The 18,505-nt window shown below is 47.7% G+C and overlaps 1 protein-coding gene across 1 annotated transcript in view; it reads right to left on the bottom strand.

Moving 5' to 3' along the window:
- The window catches only part of LSM12 (LSM12 homolog), a 44,040-nt gene extending 33,182 nt beyond the window's left edge, over positions 1–10,858 (bottom strand). The window contains exon 1 of the mRNA XM_038754544.1: positions 10,735–10,858. Within this exon, the coding sequence (XP_038610472.1) occupies positions 10,735–10,858 (124 nt within the window). The remainder of the gene's footprint in view (positions 1–10,734) is intronic.
- Positions 10,859–18,505: the final 7,647 nt, after the last annotated feature.

Here is an 18,505-nt window from a genome sequence, read left to right as displayed (position 1 = left end):
TTACCTCATCTGTAAAACGGGGATGAAGACTGTGAGCCCCACGTGGGACAACCTGATCACCTTGTAACCTCCCCAGTGCTTAGAAAAGTGATTTGCGCATAGTAAGCGCTTAATAAATGCCATTTTATTATTCTTCTCTGGGCCTCAGTGACCTCATCTGTAAAATGGGGATGAAGACTGAGCACCCCACGTGGGACCTGATCACCTTGTAACCTCCCCAGCACTTAGAACAGTGCTTTGCGCATAGTATTCACTTAATAAATGCCATTATTATTATTATTATTATTCTCTGGGCCTCAGTGACCTCATCTGTAAAACGGGGATGAAGACTGTGAGCCCCACATGGGACAACCTGATCACCTTATAACCTCCCCAGCGCTTAGAAAAGTGCTTTGCGCATAGTAAGCACTTAATAAAAGCAATTATTATTACTTCACTTCTCTGTGCCTCAGTTCCCTCATCTGTAAAACAGGGATGAAGACTGTGAGCCCCACGTGCGGCAACCTGATCACCTTGTAACCTCCCCAGCGCTTAGAACAGTGCTTTGCTCATAGTAAGCGCTTCATAAAAGCCATTATTATTATTACTTCACTTCTCTGTGCCTCAGTTCCTTCATCTGTAAAACGGGGATGAAGACTGAGAGCCCCACTGTACTAAGCGCTTGGGAAGTACACGTCAGCAACATATAGAGACGGTCCCTACCCAACAACGGGCTCACAGTCTAGAGAAGCAGCGTGGCACAGTGGAAAAGGGCACGGGCTTTGGAGTCAGAGGTCATGGGTTCAAATCCCGGCTCCGCCACTTGTCAGCTCACTCTGGGCAAGTCACTTCACTTCTCTGTGCCTCAGTTACCTCATCTGTAAAACGGGGATGAAGACTGTGAGCCCCACGTGGGGCAACCTAATCACCTTGTAACCTCCCCAAGGCTTAGAATAGTGCTTTACACATAGTAAGCGCTTAATAAGAGCCATTATTATTATTACTTCACTTCTCTGTGCCTCAGTTCCCTCATCTGTAAAACGGGGATGAAGACTGTGAGCCCCACGTGGGGCAACCTGATCACCTTGTAACCTCCCCAGAGCTTAGAACAGTAAGCGCTTAATAAGTGCCATTATTATTATTATTATTACTTCACTTCTCTGTGCCTCAGTTCCCTCATCTGTAAAGCAAGGATGAAGACTGTGAGCCGCAGGTGGGGCAACCTGATCACCTTGTAACCTCCCCAGCGCTTAGAACAGTAAGCGCTTCATAAGTGCCATTATTATTACTATTACTTCCCTTCTCTGTGCCTCAGTTCCCTCATCTGCAAAACGAGGACGAAGACTGTGAGCCGCACGTGGGGCACCCAGATCACCTTGTAACCTCCCCAGCGCTTAGAACAGTAAGCGCTTAATAAGTGCCAGTATTATTACTATTATTACTTCACTTCTCTGTGCCTCAGTTCCCTCATCAGTAAAACAGGAATGAAAACTGTGAGCCGCACGTGGGGCAACCTGATCACCTTGTAACCTCCCCAGCGCTTAGAACAGTAAGCGCTTAATAAGTGCCATTATTATTATTATTACTTCACTTCTCTGTGCCTCAGTTCCCTCATCTGTAAAATGGGGATGAAGACTGTGAGCCCCACGTGGGGCAACCTGATCACCTTGTACCCTCCCCCATGCTTAGAACAGTGCTTTGCGCATAGTAAGCGCTTAATAAAAGCCATTATTATTATTACTTCACTCCTCTGCGCCTCGGTTCCCTCATCTGTAAAACGGGGATGAAGACTGTGGGCCCCACGTGGGGCAACCTTATCACCTTGTAACCTCCCAAGCGTTTAGAACAGTAAGCACTTAACCCATTATTATTATAACTACTTCACTTCTCTGTGCCTCAGTTCCCTCATCTGTAAAATGGGGATGAGGACTGTGAGCCCCACGTGGGGCAACCTGATCACCTTGTAACCTCCCCAGCACTTAGAACAGTAAGTGCTTAATAAGTGCCATTATTATTACTATTATTACTTCACTTCTCTGTACCTCAGTTTCATCAACTGTAAAACGGGGATGAAGACTGTGAGCCCCACGTGGGGCAACCTGATCACCTTGTAACCTCCCCAGCGCTTAGAACACTAAGCGCTTAATAAGTGCCCCATTATTATTATTATTATTACTTCACTTCTCTGTGCCTCAGTTCCCTCATCTGTAAGACAGGGATGAAGACTGTGAGCCCCACGTGGGGCAACCTGATCACCTTGTAACCTCCCCAGCGATTAGAACAGTAAGTGCTTAATAAGTGCCCCATTATTATTATTATTACTTCACTTCTCTGTGCCTCAGTTCCCCCATCTGTAAGACGGGGATGAAGACTGTAAGCCCCACGTGGGGCAACCTGATCACCTTGTAACCTCCCCAGAGATTAGTACAGTAAGCGCTTAATAAGTGCCCCATTATTATTATTATTACTTCACTTCTCTGTGCCTCAGTTCCCCCATCTGTAAAACGGGGATGAAGACTGTGAGCCCCACGTGGGGCAACCTGATCACCTTGTAACCTCCCCTGCGCTTAGAACAGTGCTTTGTGCATAGTAAGTGCTTAATAAAAGTCATTATTATTATTACTTAACTTCTCTGCACCTCGGTTCCCTCATCTGTAAAACAGGGATGAAGACTGTGAGCCCCACGTGGGGCAACCTGATCACCTTGTAACCTCCCCTGCACTTAGAACAGTGCTTGGCGCATAGTAAGCGCTTAATAAAAGTCATTATTATTATTACTTAACTTCTCTGCGCCTTGGTTCCCTCATCTGTAAAACAGGGATGAAGACTGTGAGCCGCACGTGGGGCAACCTGTTCACCCTGTAACCTCCCCAGCGCTTAGAACAGTGAGTGCTTAATAGGTGTCCCATTATTATTACTATTATTACTTCACTTCTCTGTGCCTCAGTTCCCTCATCCGTAAAACGGGGATGAAGACTGTGGGCCCCACGTGGGGCACCCTGATCACCTTATAACGTCCCCAATGCTTAGAACAGTAAGCGCTTAATAAGTGCCATTATTACTATTATTACTTCACTTCTCTATGCCTCAGTTCCCTCATCTGTAAGACGGGGATGAAGACTGTGAGCCGCACGTGGGGCAACCTGATCACCTTGTAACCTCCCCAGCCCTTGGAACAGTAAGCGCTTAATAAGTGCCATTATTATTATTACTTCACTCGGACAGTAAGCGCTTAATAAGACCCATTATGATTACTTCACTTCTCTGTGCCTCGGTTCCCTCATCTGCAAAACGAGGATGAAGTCTGTGAGCCGCACGTGGGGCAAACTGTTCACCCTGTAACCTCCCCAGCGCTTAGAACAGTAAGCGCTTAATAAGTGCCCCATTATTATTACTATTACTTCACTTCTCTGCACCTCAGTTGCCTCATCTGTAAGACGGGGATGAAGACTGTGAGCCACACGTGGGGCAACCTGATCATTTTGTAACCTCCCCAGCGCTTAGAACAGTAAGTGCTTAATAAGTGCCATTATTATTATCATTACTTCACTCGGATAGTAAGCGCTTAATAAGATCCATTATTATTACTTCACTTCTCCGTAAATACGATTGATTGATTCTCTGTGCCTCAGTTCCCTCATCTGTAAGATGGGGATGAGGTCTGTGAGCCGCACGAGGGGCAACCTGATCATTTTGTAACCTCCCCAGCGCTTAGAACAGTAAGTGCTTAATAAGTGCCATTATTATTATCATTACTTCACTCGGATAGTAAGCGCTTAATAAGATCCATTATTATTACTTCACTTCTCTGTAAATACGATTGATTGATTCTCTGTGCCTCAGTTCCCTCATCTGTAAGACGGGGATGAGGTCTGTGAGCCACACGTGGGGCAACCTGATCATTTTGTAACCTCCCCTGCGCTTAGAACAGTAAGTGCTTAATAAAAGTGCTATTATTATTATTATTATTACTTCACTCGGATAGTAAGCGCTTAATAAGATCCATTATTATTACTTCACTTCTCTGCGCCTCAGTTCCCTCATCTGTAGAACGGGGGTGAAGACTGCGAGCCGCACGTGGGGCAACCTGATCACCCTGTAACCTCCCCAGCGCTTAGAACAGTGAGCACTTAATAAGTGCCCCATTATTATTATTATTACTTCACTTCTCTGCGCCTCAGTTCCATCATCTGCAAAATGAGGATGAACACTGTGAGCCGCACGTTGGGCAACCTGATCACCCTGTAACCTCCCCAGCGCTTAGAACAGTAAGTGCTTAATAAATGCTATTATTATTATTATTACTTCACTCGGATAGTAAGCGCTTAATAAGATCCATTATTATTACTTCACTTCTCTGTAAATACGATTGATTGATTCTCTGTGCCTCCGTTCCCTCATCTGTAAGATGGGGATGAGGTCTGTGAGCCGCACGTGGGGCAACCTGATCATTTTGTAACCTCCCCTGCGCTTAGAACAGTAAGTGCTTAATAAAAGTGCTATTATTATTATTATTATTACTTCACTCGGATAGTAAGCGCTTAATAAGATCCATTATTATTACTTCACTTCTCTGTAAATACGATTGATTCTCTGTGCCTCAGTTCCCTCATCTGTAAAACGGGGGTGAAGACTGTGAGCCGCACGTGGGGCAACCTGATCACCCTGTAACCTCCCCAGCGCTTACAACAGTAAGCGCTTAATAAGTGCCATTATTATTATTATTATTATTATTACTTCACTCGGATAGTAAGCGCTTAATAAGATCCATTATGATTACTTCACTTCTCTGCGCCTCAGTTCCCTCATCTGCAAAACGGGGATGAAGACTGTGAGCCGCACGTGGGGCAACCTGATCACCCTGTAACCTCCCTGGCGCTTAAAACAGTAAGCGCTTAATAAGTGCCCCACTATTATTACTTCACTTCTCTGCGCCTCAGTTCCCTCATTTGTAAAACGGGTGTGAAGACTGTGAGCCGCACGTGGGGCAACCTGATCACCCTGTAACCTCCCCAGCGCTTAGAACAGTAAGCGCTTAATAAGTGCCATTATTATTATCATTATTACTTCACTCGGATAGTAAGCACTTAATAAGATCCATTATTATTACTTCACTTCTCTGCGCCTCAGTTCCCTCATCTGTAAAATGGGGGTGAAGCCTGTGAGCCCCACGTGGGGCAACCTGATCACCCTGTAACCTCCCCGGCGCTTAGAACAGTAAGCGCTTAATAAGTGTCCCACTATTATTACTATTATTACTTCACTTCTCTGCGCCTCAGTTCCCTCATCTGTAAAACGGGGGTGAAGACTGGGAACCACACGTGGGGCAACCTGATCACCCTGTAACCTCCCCAGCACTTAGAACAGTAAGCGCTTAATAAGTGCCATTATTATTATCATTATTACTTCACTCGGATAGTAAGCGCTTAATAAGATCCATTATGATTACTTCACTTCTCTGTGATTCAGTTCCCTCATCTGCAAAACGAGGATGAAGACTGGGAGCCGCACGTGGGGCAACCTGATCACCCTGTAACCTCCCCAGCGCTTAGAGCAGTAAGCGCTTAAGAAGTGCCCCATTATTATTACTATTATTACTTCCCTTCTCTGCGCCTCAGTTTCCTCATCTGTAAAACGGGGATGAAGACCGGGAGCCGCACGTGGGGCACCCTGATCACCCTGTAACCTCCCCGGTGCTTAGAACAGTAAGCGCTTAATAAGTGCCATTATTATTATTATTATTACTTCACTCAGATAGTAAGCGCTTAATAAGATCCATTATTATTACTTCACTTCTCTGTGCCTCAGTTCCCTCATCTGCAAAACGAGGATGAAGCCTGTGAGCCGCACGTGGGGCAACCTGATCACCCTGTAACCTCCCCAGCGCTTAGAGCAGTGAGCGCTTAATAAGTGCCCCACTATTATTACTATTATTACTTCACTTCTCTGCGCCTCAGTTCCCTCATCTGTAAAACGGGGGTGAAGCCTGTGAGCCGCACGTGGGGCAACCTGATCACCCTGTAACCTCCCCCGCGCTTAGAACAGTAAGCGCTTAATAAGTGCCATTATTATTATTATTATTACTTCACTCGGCTAGTAAGCGCTTAATAAGATCCATTATTATTACTTCACTTCTCTGTGCCTCAGTTCCCTCATCTGCAAAACGAGGATGAAGACTGTGAGCCGCACGTGGGGTAACCTGATCACCCTGTAACCTCCCCAGCGCCTAGAACAGTAGGCACTTAATAAGTGCCCCACTATTATTACTTCACTTCTCTGCGCCTCAGTCCCCTCATCTGTAAAACGGGGGTGAAGCCTGTGAGCCGCACGTGGGGCAACCTGATCACCCTGTAACCTCCCCAGCGCTTAGAGCAGTAGGCGCTTAATAAGTGCCCCACTATTATTACTTCACTTCTCTGCGCCTCAGTTCCCTCATCTGCAAAACGGGGGTGAAGCCTGTGAGCCCCACGTGGGGCAACCTGATCACCCTGTAACCTCCCCGGCGCTTAAAACAGTAAGCGCTTAATAAGTGCCATTATTATTATTATTATTATTACTTCACTCGGATAGTAAGCGCTTAATAAGATCCATTATTATTACTTCACTTCTCTGGGCCTCAGTTCCCTCATCTGTAAAACGGGGGTGAAGCCTGTGAGCCGCACGTGGGGCAACCTGATCACCCTGTAACCTCCCCAGCGCTTAGAACGGTAGGCGCTTAAAAAGTGCCACACTATTATTACTATTATTACTTCACTTCTCTGCGCCTCAGTTCCCTCATCTGTAAAACGGGGGTGAAGCCTGTGGGACGCACGTGGGGCAACCTGATCACCCTGTAACCTCCCCGGCGCTTAAAACAGTAAGCGTTTAATAAGTGCCATTATTATTATTATTATTACTTCACTCGGATAGTAAGCACTTAATAAGATCCATTATGATTACTTCACTTCTCTTGCCTCAGTTCCCTCATCTGTAAAACGAGGATGAAGACTGTGAGCCCCACGTGGGGCAACCTGATCACCTTGCAACCTCCCCAGCGCTTAGAACAGTAAGCGCTTAATAAGTGCCATTATTATTATTATTATTATTGTTACTTCACTCGGATAGTAAGCGCTTAATAAGATCCATTATGATTACTTCACTTCTCTGCGCCTCAGTTCCCTCATCTGCAAAACGGGGATGAAGCCTGTGAGCCGCACGTGGGGCAACCTGATCACCCTGTAACCTCCCCAGCGCTTAGAACAGTAGGCGCTTAATAAGTGCCCCACTATTATTACTTCACTTCTCTGGGCCTCAGTTCCCTCATCTGTAAAACGGGGGTGAAGACTGTGAGCCGCACATGGGGCAACCTGATCACCCTGTAACCTCCCCATTGCTTAGAACAGTAAGCGCTTAATAAGTGCCATTATTATTATTACTTCACTCGGACAGTAAGCGCTTCATAAGATCCATTATTATTACTTCACTTCTCTGGGCCTCAGTTCCCTCATCTGCAAAACGGGGGTGAAGCCTGTGAGCCGCACGTGGGGCAACCTGATCACCCTGTAACCTCCCCAGCGCTTAGAATGGTAGGCGCTTAATAAGTGCCCCACTATTATTACTATTATTACTTCACTTCTCTGCGCTTCAGTTCCCTCATCTGTAAAACGGGGGTGAAGCCTGTGAGCCGCACGTGGGGCAACCTGATCACCCTGTAACCTCCCCAGCGCTTAGAACAGTAGGCGCTTAATAAGTGCCCCACTATTATTACTTCACTTCTCTGCGCCTCAGTTCCCTCATCTGTAAAACGAGGATGAAGACTGTGAGCCCCACGTGGGGCAACCTGATCACCTTGCAACCTCCCCAGCGCTTAGAACAGTAAGCGCTTAATAAGTGCCATTATTATTATTATTATTACTTCACTCGGATAGTAAGCGCTTAATAAGATCCATTATGATTACTTCACTTCTCTGGGCCTCAGTTCCCTCATCTGCAAAACGGGGATGAAGCCTGTGAGCCGCACGTGGGGCAACCTGATCACCCTGTAACCTCCCCAGCGCTTAGAACAGTAGGCGCTTAATAAGTGCCCCACTATTATTACTTCACTTCTCTGGGCCTCAGTTCCCTCATCTGTAAAACGGGGGTGAAGACTGTGAGCCGCACATGGGGCAACCTGATCACCCTGTAACCTCCCCATTGCTTAGAACAGTAAGCGCTTAATAAGTGCCATTATTATTATTACTTCACTCGGATAGTAAGCGCTTCATAAGATCCATTATTATTACTTCACTTCTCTGGGCCTCAGTTCCCTCATCTGCAAAACGGGGGTGAAGCCTGTGAGCCGCACGTGGGGCAACCTGATCACCCTGTAACCTCCCCAGCGCTTAGAATGGTAGGCGCTTAATAAGTGCCCCACTATTATTACTATTATTACTTCACTTCTCTGCGCCTCAGTTCCCTCATCTGTAAAACGGGGGTGAAGCCTGTGAGTCGCACGTGGGGCAACCTGATCACCCTGTAACCTCCCCATTGCTTAGAACAGTAAGCGCTTAATAAGTGCCATTATTATTATTATTATTATTACTTCACTCGGATAGTAAGCGCTTAATAAGATCCATTATTATTACTTCACTTCTCTGTAAATACGATTGATTGATTCTCTGTGCCTCAGTTCCCTCATCTGCAAAAAGGGGGTGAAGCCTGTGAGCCGCACGTGGGGCAACCTGATCACCCTGTAACCTCCCCATTGCTTAGAACAGTAAGCGCTTAATAAGTGCCCCATTATTATTTTCATTATTACTTCACTCGGACAGTAAGCGCTTAATAAGATCCATTATTATTACTTCCCTTCTCTGCTCCTCAGTTCCCTCATCTGCAAAACGAGGATGAAGACTGAGAGCCGCACGTGGGGCAACCTGATCACCTTGTAACCTCCCCAGTGCTTAGAACAGTAAGCGCTTAATAAGTGCCATTATCATTATTATTACTTCGCTTCTCTGTGCCTCAGTTCCCTCATCTGTAAAACGGGGGTGAAGCCTGTGAGCCGCACGTGGGGCAACCTGATCGCCCTGTAACCTCCCCAGCGCTTAGAATGGTAAGCGCTTAAAAAGTGCCACACTATTACTACTATTATTACTTCACTTCTCTGCGCCTCAGTTCCCTCATCTGCAAAACGGGGATGAAGCCTGTGAGCCGCACGTGGGGCAACCTGATCACCCTGTAACCTCCCTGGCGCTTAGAGCAGTAAGCGCTTAATAAGTGCCATTATTATTATCATTATTACTTCACTCGGATAGTAAGCGCTTAATAAGATCCATTATTATTACTTCACTTCTCTGCGCCTCAGTTCCCTCATCTGTAAAACGGGGGTGAAGCCTGTGAGCCGCACGTGGGGCAACCTGATCACCCTGTAACCTCCCCAGCACTTAGAACAGTAGGCGCTTAATAAGTGCCCCACTATTATTACTTCACTTCTCTGCGCCTCAGTTCCCTCATCTGTAAAATGGGGGTGAAGCCTGTGAGCCGCACGTGGGGCAACCTGATCACCCTGTAACCTCCCAAGCGCTTAGAGCAGTGAGCGCTTAATAAGTGCCCCACTATTATTACTATTATTACTTCACTTCTCTGCGCCTCAGTTCCCTCATCTGTAAAACGGGGGTGAAGCCTGTGAGCCGCACGTGGGGCAACCTGATCACCCTGTAACCTCCCCGGCGCTTAAAATAGTAAGCGTTTAATAAGTGCCATTATTATTATTATTATTACTTCACTCGGATAGTAAGCGCTTAATAAGATCCATTATGATTACTTCACTTCTCTTGCCTCAGTTCCCTCATCTGTAAAACGAGGATGAAGACTGTGAGCCGCACGTGGGGCAACCTGATCACCCTGTAACCTCCCTGGCGCTTAGAGCAGTAAGCGCTTAATAAGTGCCATTATTATTATCATTATTACTTCACTCGGATAGTAAGCGCTTAATAAGATCCATTATTATTACTTCACTTCTCTGCGCCTCAGTTCCCTCATCTGTAAAACGGGGGTGAAGCCTGTGAGCCGCACGTGGGGCAACCTGATCACCCTGTAACCTCCCCAACGCTTAGAACAGTAAGTGCTTAATAAAAGTGCTATTATTATTATTATTATTACTTCACTCGGATAGTAAGCGCTTAATAAGATCCATTATTATTACTTCACTTCTCCGTAAATACGATTGATTGATTCTCTGTGCCTCAGTTCCCTCATCTGTAAAACGGGGGTGAAGCCTGTGAGCCGCACGTGGGGCAACCTGATCGCCCTGTAACCTCCCCAGCGCTTAGAGCAGTGAGCGCTTAATAAGTGCCCCACTCTTATTACTTCACTTCTCTGCGCCTCAGTCCCCTCATCTGTAAAACGGGGGTGAAGCCTGTGAGCCGCACGTGGGGCAACCTTGTAACCGCCTCAGCGCTTAGAACAGTGCTTGGCGCTTAGAAAGCGCTTAATAAGTGTCATTATTATTTTATTATTATGATGAAGTGGTCTTTTCCCCCAAGTTGGGGGTGGTGATAGGGACCCCACCTCAAAAAGGGGGCGTCGCAGCCGTCCCCGTTCCCCCCCTCAGGACCCCTGCCCATCCCCCTCAGCCCTGAGGGGAAGGGCAAGGTGGGCAGGGCGCATGCGCCGGCTGGGGCGCCCCCCCGCGGCAGCGCGTCCGCCGGTTGCCCCTAGGCCCGGGCCGCCCGACCCCCACCCGCCCCCATCCATCCCACCCCTCCGGTCGCCCCTTGGCATCGGGGGGAAGGATACTGAGCGCCAGCATCTTGGACTGGTAGTCGAAGGCCACCACCTCCCCCTGCAGCCGCTGCTCCTGGCACGTCCGGCACGACACCTGGCTCCCGACGCTGAAGTACTCGCCCGGAGGAGCCGCCATCTTGGGAGAGCGGCGGCCGGGCCGGCCCCCTCAGCGCGCCGCCACGCACGGGCGGGCGTCATGACGTCATCGCGTCATCGCGCGCGCGCGCGCGCGCGCGCGGAGGGGGCGGGGCGGGGCCGCCTCGCGCTCCTCGCGCGCCTCGCGCCTGAGGCGACTGAGGGAGGCCGTAATAAGCGGATCGTCTTCGTCGTCATCATCCTAATTAGGGGGGGTGGCAAGCGCTTACTAAGTAGCCGGCGCTGTACTAAACGCTGAGGTCCATACAAGCGAGTCAGGGGGGACACAGTTCCTGTCCCCCATGGGGCTCGCAGCCTCCGTCGCCGTTCCACAGATGAGGGAACTGAGGCCCAGAGAATGATAACTGGGGTGTTCATTCAGTCGTATTTATTGAGAGCTTATTGTGTGAAGAGCAAGCGCTTACTAAGTAGCCGGCACTGTACTAAGCGCTGGGGTGCATACAAGCGAATCAGGTGGGACACACAGTCTCCATCCCCGTTCCACAGATGAGGGAACTGAGTAAGAGCAAGCGCTTACTAAGTAGCCGGCACTGTACTAAGCGCTGGGGTGCATACAAGCGAATCGGGGGGACACAGTTCCTGTCCCACAAGGGGCTCGCAGTCTCCATCCCCGTTCCACAGATGAGGGAACTGAGGCCCAGAGAATAATAACTGGGGTGATTGTTAGGCGCTTACTAAGGACCCGGCACTGTACTAAACGCTGAGGTCCGTACAAGCGAATCAGGTGGGACACAGTTCTTGTCCCACATGAGGCTTGCAGTCTCCATCCCCGTTCCACAGATGAGGGAACTGAGGCCCAGAGAATAATAACTGGGGTGTTTGTTAGGCGCTTACTAAGGACCCGGCACTGTACTAAGCGCTGGGGTGCATCCAAGCGAGTCAGGGGGGACACAGTTCCTGTCCCCCATGGGGCTCACAGCCTCCATCGCCGTTCCACAGATGAGGGAACTGAGGCCCAGAGAATGATAACTGGGGTGTTCATTCGTATTTATTGAGAGCTTATTGTGTGAAGAGCAAGCGCTTACTAAGTAGCCGGCACTGTACTAAGCGCTGGGGTGCATACAAGCGAATCAGGGGGGACACAGTTCCTGTCCCACATGGGGCTCGCAGCCTCCAATGCCGTTCCACAGATGAGGGAACTGAGGCCCAGAGAATAATAACTGGGGTGTTTGTTAGGCGCTTACTAAGGACCCGGCACTGTACTAAGCGCTGGGGTGCATACAAGCGAATTAGGGGGGACACAGTTCCTGTCCCCCATGGGGCTCGCAGTCTCCATCGCCGTTCCACAGATGAGGGAACTGAGGCCCAGAGACTAATAACTGGGGTGTTTGTTCATTCAGTCGTATTTATTCAGAGCTTACTGTGTGCAGAGCAAGCGCTTACTAAGTAGCTGGCACTGTACTAAACACTGAGGTCCATACAAATGAATCAGGTGGGACACAGTTCCTGTCCCACATGGGGCTCACAGCCTCCATCCCCGTTCCACAGATGAGGGAACTGAGGCCCAGAGAATAATAACTGGGGTGTCTGTTCATTGTCGTATTTATTGAGAGCTTACTGTGTGCAGAGCAAGCGCTCACTAAGTAGCCGGCACTGTACTAAACGCTGAGGTCCATATAAGCGAATCAGGTGGGACACAGTTCCTGTCCCACATGGGGCTTGCAGTCTCCATCCCCATTCCACAGATGAGGGAACTGAAGCCCAGAGAATAATAATTGGAGTGTTCATTCAGTCGAATTTATTCAGAGCTTACTGTGTGCAGAGTAAGTGCTTACTAAGTAGCCAGCACTGTACTAAACGCCGTGGTCCATACAAGCAAATCAGGTGGGACACAGTTCCTGTCCCACATGGGGCTCGCAGTCTCCATCTCCGTTCCACGGATGAGGGAACTGAGGCCCAGAGAATAATAACTGGGGTGTCTGTTCATTCTGTCGTATTTATTCAGAGCTTACTGTGTGCAGAGCAAGTGCTTACTAAGTAGCCGGCACTGTACTAAACGCTGAGGTCCATACAAGTGAATCAGGTGGGACACAGTTCCTGTCCCACATGGGGCTCACAGTCTCCATCCCCGTTCCACAGATGAGGGAACTGAGGCCCAGAGAATAATAACTGGGGTGTTTGTTCCTTCAGTTGTATTTATTCCGAGCTTACTGTGTGCAGAGCAAGCGCTTACTAAGTAGCTGGCACTGTACTAAGCGCTGGGTGCATACAAGCGAATCAGGTGGGACACAGGTCCTGTCCCACATGGGGTTCACAGCCTCCATCCCCGTTTTACAGATGAGGGAACTGAGGCACAGAAAATAATAGTTGGGGCGTTTGTTCAATCAGTCTATTTATTGAGAGCTTACTGTGTGCAGAGCAAGTGCTTACTAAGTAGCCGGCACTGTACTATAGTAAGCGCTTAATAGATGCCATTATTATTACTAAGCGCTGGGTGTATACAAGCAAATCAGGTGGGGGACAGTTCCTGTCCTACACAGGGCTCACAGCCTCCATCCCCATTTCACAGATGAGGGAACTGAGGCACAGAGAACAATAACTGGGGTATTTGTTCATTCAGTCATATTTATGGAGAGCTTACTGTGTGCAGAGCAAGTGCTTACTAAGTAGCCAGCACTGTACTAAACGCTGAGGTCCATATAAGCTAATCAGGTGGGACACAGTTACTGTCCTACACAGGGCTCACAGCCTCCATCCCCGTTTCACAGATGAGGGAACTGAGGCCCAGAGAATAATAACTGGGGTGTTTGTTCATTCAGTCGTATTTATTCAGAGCTTACTGTGGGCAGAGCAAGCGCTTACTAAGTAGCCGGCACTGTACTAAGCGCTGGGGTGCATACAAGCGAATCAGGTGGGACACAGTTCCTGTCCCACATGGGGCTCACAGTCTCCATCCCCGTTCTACAGATGAGGGAACTGAGGCACAGAGAATAATAAGTGGGGTGTTTGTTCATTCAGTCGTATTTATTGAGAGCTTACTGTGTGCAGAGCAAGCGCTTACTAGGTAGCTGGCACTGTACTAGATGCTGAGGTCCATATAAGCTAATCAGGTGGGACACAGTTCCTGTCCCACATGGGGCTCACAGTCTCCATCCCCGTTTTACAGATGAGGGAACTGAGGCCCAGAAAATAATAACTGGGATGTTTGTTAAGCGCCTACTAAGGATCTGGCACTGTACTAAATGCTGAGGTCCATACAAGCAAATCAGGTGGGACACAGTTCCTGTCCTACACACAACTCACAGTCTCCACAATCTTAATCCCCGTTTTACAGATGAGGGAACTGAGGCACAGAGAAGTTACCTGAATTGCCCAAGATCACACAGCAGATAAGTGGCGGATCGGGATTCGAACCCATGACCTCTGACTCCCAAGCCCGGGCTCTTTCCACTGAGCCACGCTGCTTCTCTGCACACAATCGACAGCAAACGTGAGGTTGGCAGGCCTGGTGTCTTGGACCTATGTAAAACACCTTTCATTCATTCAGTCGTATTTACTGAGCGCTTACTGTGTGCAGAGCACTGTACTAAGCGCCTAGGAGAGTATGATACAACATGGGAGGCTCAGGTGAAGCTACATTCGTAACAGTGACATCACAAGGAACATTTTTAGACTGTGAGCCCACTGTTGGGTAGGGACTGTCTCTATATGTTGCCAACTTGTATTTCCCAAGCGCTTAGTACAGTGCTCTGCACACAGTAAGCGCTCAATAAATACGATTGATTGATTGATTTTGCAGAAGTTTGGGAAGCCGGATGTGACCTCTGACCCCTCCCGCCCTTTCTCCTCAGCCCTTGTGTTCCCCTCACCACTTCTGAGCCGCGTGTCTGAGGTGAGGGGCGGTTCATTCATTTATTCAATCCTATTTATTGAGCGCCTACTGTGTGCAGAGCACTGTAATAATAATAATAATGATGGCATTTATTAAGTGCTTACTATGTGCAAAGCACTGTACTAAGCGCTGGGGAGGTTACAAGGTGATCAGGTTGTCCCATGGGGGGCTCACAGTCTTAATCCCCATTTACAGATGGGGGAACTGAGGCCCAGAGAAGTGAAGTGACTTGCCCAAAGCCACTTCGGAGCCGGGATTTGAACCCATGACCTCTGACTCCAAAGTCCGAGCTCTTTCCACTGTGCCACGCTGCTTCTCTCTGTACTTCTCTGGCTGCTTCACTGTACTAAGTGCTTGGGAGAGAACAATGCAACCATAAGCAGACACATTCTCTGCCCACAACGAGCTTGCAGTCTAGAGGTTAAACACTGAAAATAAAAATGTGAGGCGTAAAGAGGGTCATCAATCGTATTTATTGAGCGCTTACTATGTGCAGAGCACTGTACTAAGAGGGTCGGTGCTGACTCGCTGGAGTGGGACTTGGTGGTGGACACAGAGAAGTCATCTTGGGCTTCTGCGTTACTTCTTCATGTGCCTAGTAATAACAATAATTACTACCTCTGGCCTGTATATATGTCTATATGTTTATACATATTTATTACTCTATTTATTTATTTATTTATTTTACTTGTACATATCTATTCTATTTATTTTATTTTCTTAGTATGTTTGGTTTTGTTCTCTGTCTCCCCCTTTTAGAGTGTGAGCCCACTGTTGGGTAGGGACTGTCTTTAGATGGTGCCAATTTGGACTTCCCAAGCGCTTAGTACAGTGCTCTGCACACAGTAAGCGCTCAATAAATAGGATTGATTGATTGATTGTATATAGTGATCCCGTTGTTGGGTAGGGACCATCTCTATATGTTGCCAACTTGTACTTCCCAAGCGCTTAGTACAGTGCTCTGCACACAGTAAGCACTCAATAAATACGATTGAATGAATGAATGAATCTATAATTCTATTTATCTATTTTGATGGTATTGACACCTGTCTACTTGTTTTGTTTTGTTGTCTGCCTCCCCCTTGTAGACTGTGAGCCCGTTGTTGGGTAGGGACCGTCTCTATATGTTGCCGACTTGGACTTCCCAAGAGCTTAGTACAGTGCTCTGCACACAGTAAGCGCTCAATAAATACGATTGATTGAATGAATGAATGAAAAGCCCTCCCTCCTCAAATCCGACAGACAGTTACTCTCCTCATCTTCAGGGCATCATTGAGGGTCCATCTCCTCCAGGAGGCCTTCCCTGATTAACCCCCGCCTTTCCTCTTCTCCCATTCCCTTTGGTTTCGCCCTGACTTGCTCCCTTTGTTCTTCCCTCTGCCGTCCCAGCCCCGCAGGACTTAATAATAATAATAATAATAATGGCATTTATTAAGTGCTTACTATGTGCACAGCACTGTTCTAAGCGCTGGGGAGGTTACAAGATGATCAGGTTGTCCCCCCGGGGGCTCACAGTCTTCATCCCCATTTTACAGATGAGGTAACTGAGGCACAGAGAAGTTGTGACTTGCCCAAGGTCACACAGGTGACAACTGATGGAGCCAGAATTTGAACCCATGACCTCTGACTCCACAGCTCATTCTTTTTCTATTTAGCCACGCTGCTTCTCTATGTTCTTATGACTTCTGTTCATATCTGTAATTTATTTATTTGTATTGATGTCTGCCTCCCCCCCCCCCCACCACCGCCGACTGTAAGCTTATTGTGGGCAGGGAATGTAGCTGTTTATTGTCATATTATACTCTCCCAAGCGTTTAGTATAGTGCTCTGCACACAGTAAGTACTCCATTCATTCATTCAATCATATTTATTCATCAATCATCATCAGTCATATTTATTGAGCGCTTACTGTATGCAGAGCACTGTACTAAGCGCTTGGGAAGTCCGAGTCGGGAACATATAGAGACGGTCCCTACCCAACAACGGGCTCACAGTCTAGAAGGGGGAGACAGACAACAAAACAAGACATGTAGATAGGTGTCAAAATCATCAGAACAAATAGAATTAAAGCTCTATGCACATCATTAGCAAAATAAATAGAAGAGTAAATATGTACAAGTAAAATAGAGTAATAAATCTGTACAAAAATATATACAGGTGCTTTGGGGAGGGGAAGGAGGCTTAGTCTGGGAAGGCCTCTTGGAGGAGGTGAGCTCTCAGTAGGGCTTTGAAGGGAGGAAGAGAGCTAGCTTGGCACATAATAATAATGATAGCAATTATAAAGCGCTTACTATGTGCAAATCACTGTTCTAAGCGCTGGGGGGGGGAAATACAAGTTGATCCGGTTGTCCCACGTGGGGCTCACCGTCTTCATCCCCATTTTACAGATGAGGTAACTGGGGCCCAGAGAAGTGAAGTGACTTGCCCCAAGTCACACAGCTGACAAGCGGCGGAGCCGGGATTTGAACCCATGACCTCTGACTCCAAAGCCCGGGCTCTTTTCCATTCATTCATTCAATCGTATTTATTGAGCACTTACTGTGGGCAGGGCACTGTACTAAGAGCTTGGGAAGTACAAGTTGGCAACATATAGAGACGGTCCCTACCCAACAGTGGGCTCACACTGAGCCACACTGCTTCTCGAAGAGTAAATATGTACAAGTAAAATCAATAGAGTAATAAATCTGTACAAACATATATACAGGTGCTGTGGGGAGGGGAAGGAGATAGGGCGGGGGGGATGGGGAGGGAAAAGGGGGCTCAGTTTGGGAAGGCCTCTTGGAGGAGGTGAGCTCTCAGTAGGGCTTGGCACATGGGTATAGATCAGTCAGTCGTATTTATTGAGCACTTACTGTGGGCAGAGCACTGTACCAAGCGCTTGGGAAGTACAAGTTGGCAACATCAATCAATCAATCAATCGTATTTATTGAGCGCTTACTGTGTGCAGAGCACTGGACTAAGCGCTTGGGAAGTCCAAGTAGGCAACATCTAGAGACAGTCCCTACCCAACAGTGGGCTCACAGTCTAGAAGGGGGAGACAGAGAGCAAAACCAAACATATTGACACAATAAAATAAATAGAATAGATATGTACAAGTAAAATATATAGAGTAATAAATATGTACAAACATGTATACAGGTAACATATAGAGACGGTCCCTACCCAACAGTGGGCTCACAGTCTAGAAGGGGGAGATCTGCATAGATCTGCAGTTTATTTATTTACATTAACCTCTGTCTCCCCGTCTAGACCTTGAGCTCGTTGTGGGCAGGGAATGTGTCCGTTTGCCGTCCTATTGCCCTCTCCCAAGCGCTTAGTACAGTGTTTCCCAGAGGAGGCCTTCCCAGACTGAGCCCCTTCCCTCCTCTCCCCCTCGCCCCCCCCTCCATCCCCCCATCTTACCTCCTTTCCTTCGCCACAGCACCTGTATATATGTATATGTTTGTACATATTTATTACTCTATTTATTTATTTATTTAACTTGTACATATCTATTCTATTTATTTTATTTGGTTAGTATGTTTGGTTTTGTTCTCTGTCTCCCCCTTTCAGACTGTGAGCCCGCTGTTGGGTAGGAACTGTATATGTTGCCAACTTGGACTTCCCAAGCGCTTAGTCCATCATCATCATCATCAATCGTATTTATTGAGCGCTTACTATGTGCAGAGCACTGTACTAAGCGCTTGGGAAGTACAAATTGGCAACATATAGAGACAGTCCCTACCCAACAGTGGGCTCACAGTCTAAACGGGGGAGACAGAGAACAAAACCAAACATACTAACAAAATAAAATAA

This window comes from Tachyglossus aculeatus, chromosome 11 (assembly GCF_015852505.1).
Source record: "Tachyglossus aculeatus isolate mTacAcu1 chromosome 11, mTacAcu1.pri, whole genome shotgun sequence".
In the NCBI taxonomy this organism is placed as follows: domain Eukaryota; kingdom Metazoa; phylum Chordata; class Mammalia; order Monotremata; family Tachyglossidae; genus Tachyglossus; species Tachyglossus aculeatus.
This window is presented reverse-complemented; position numbering and strand designations above follow the sequence as displayed.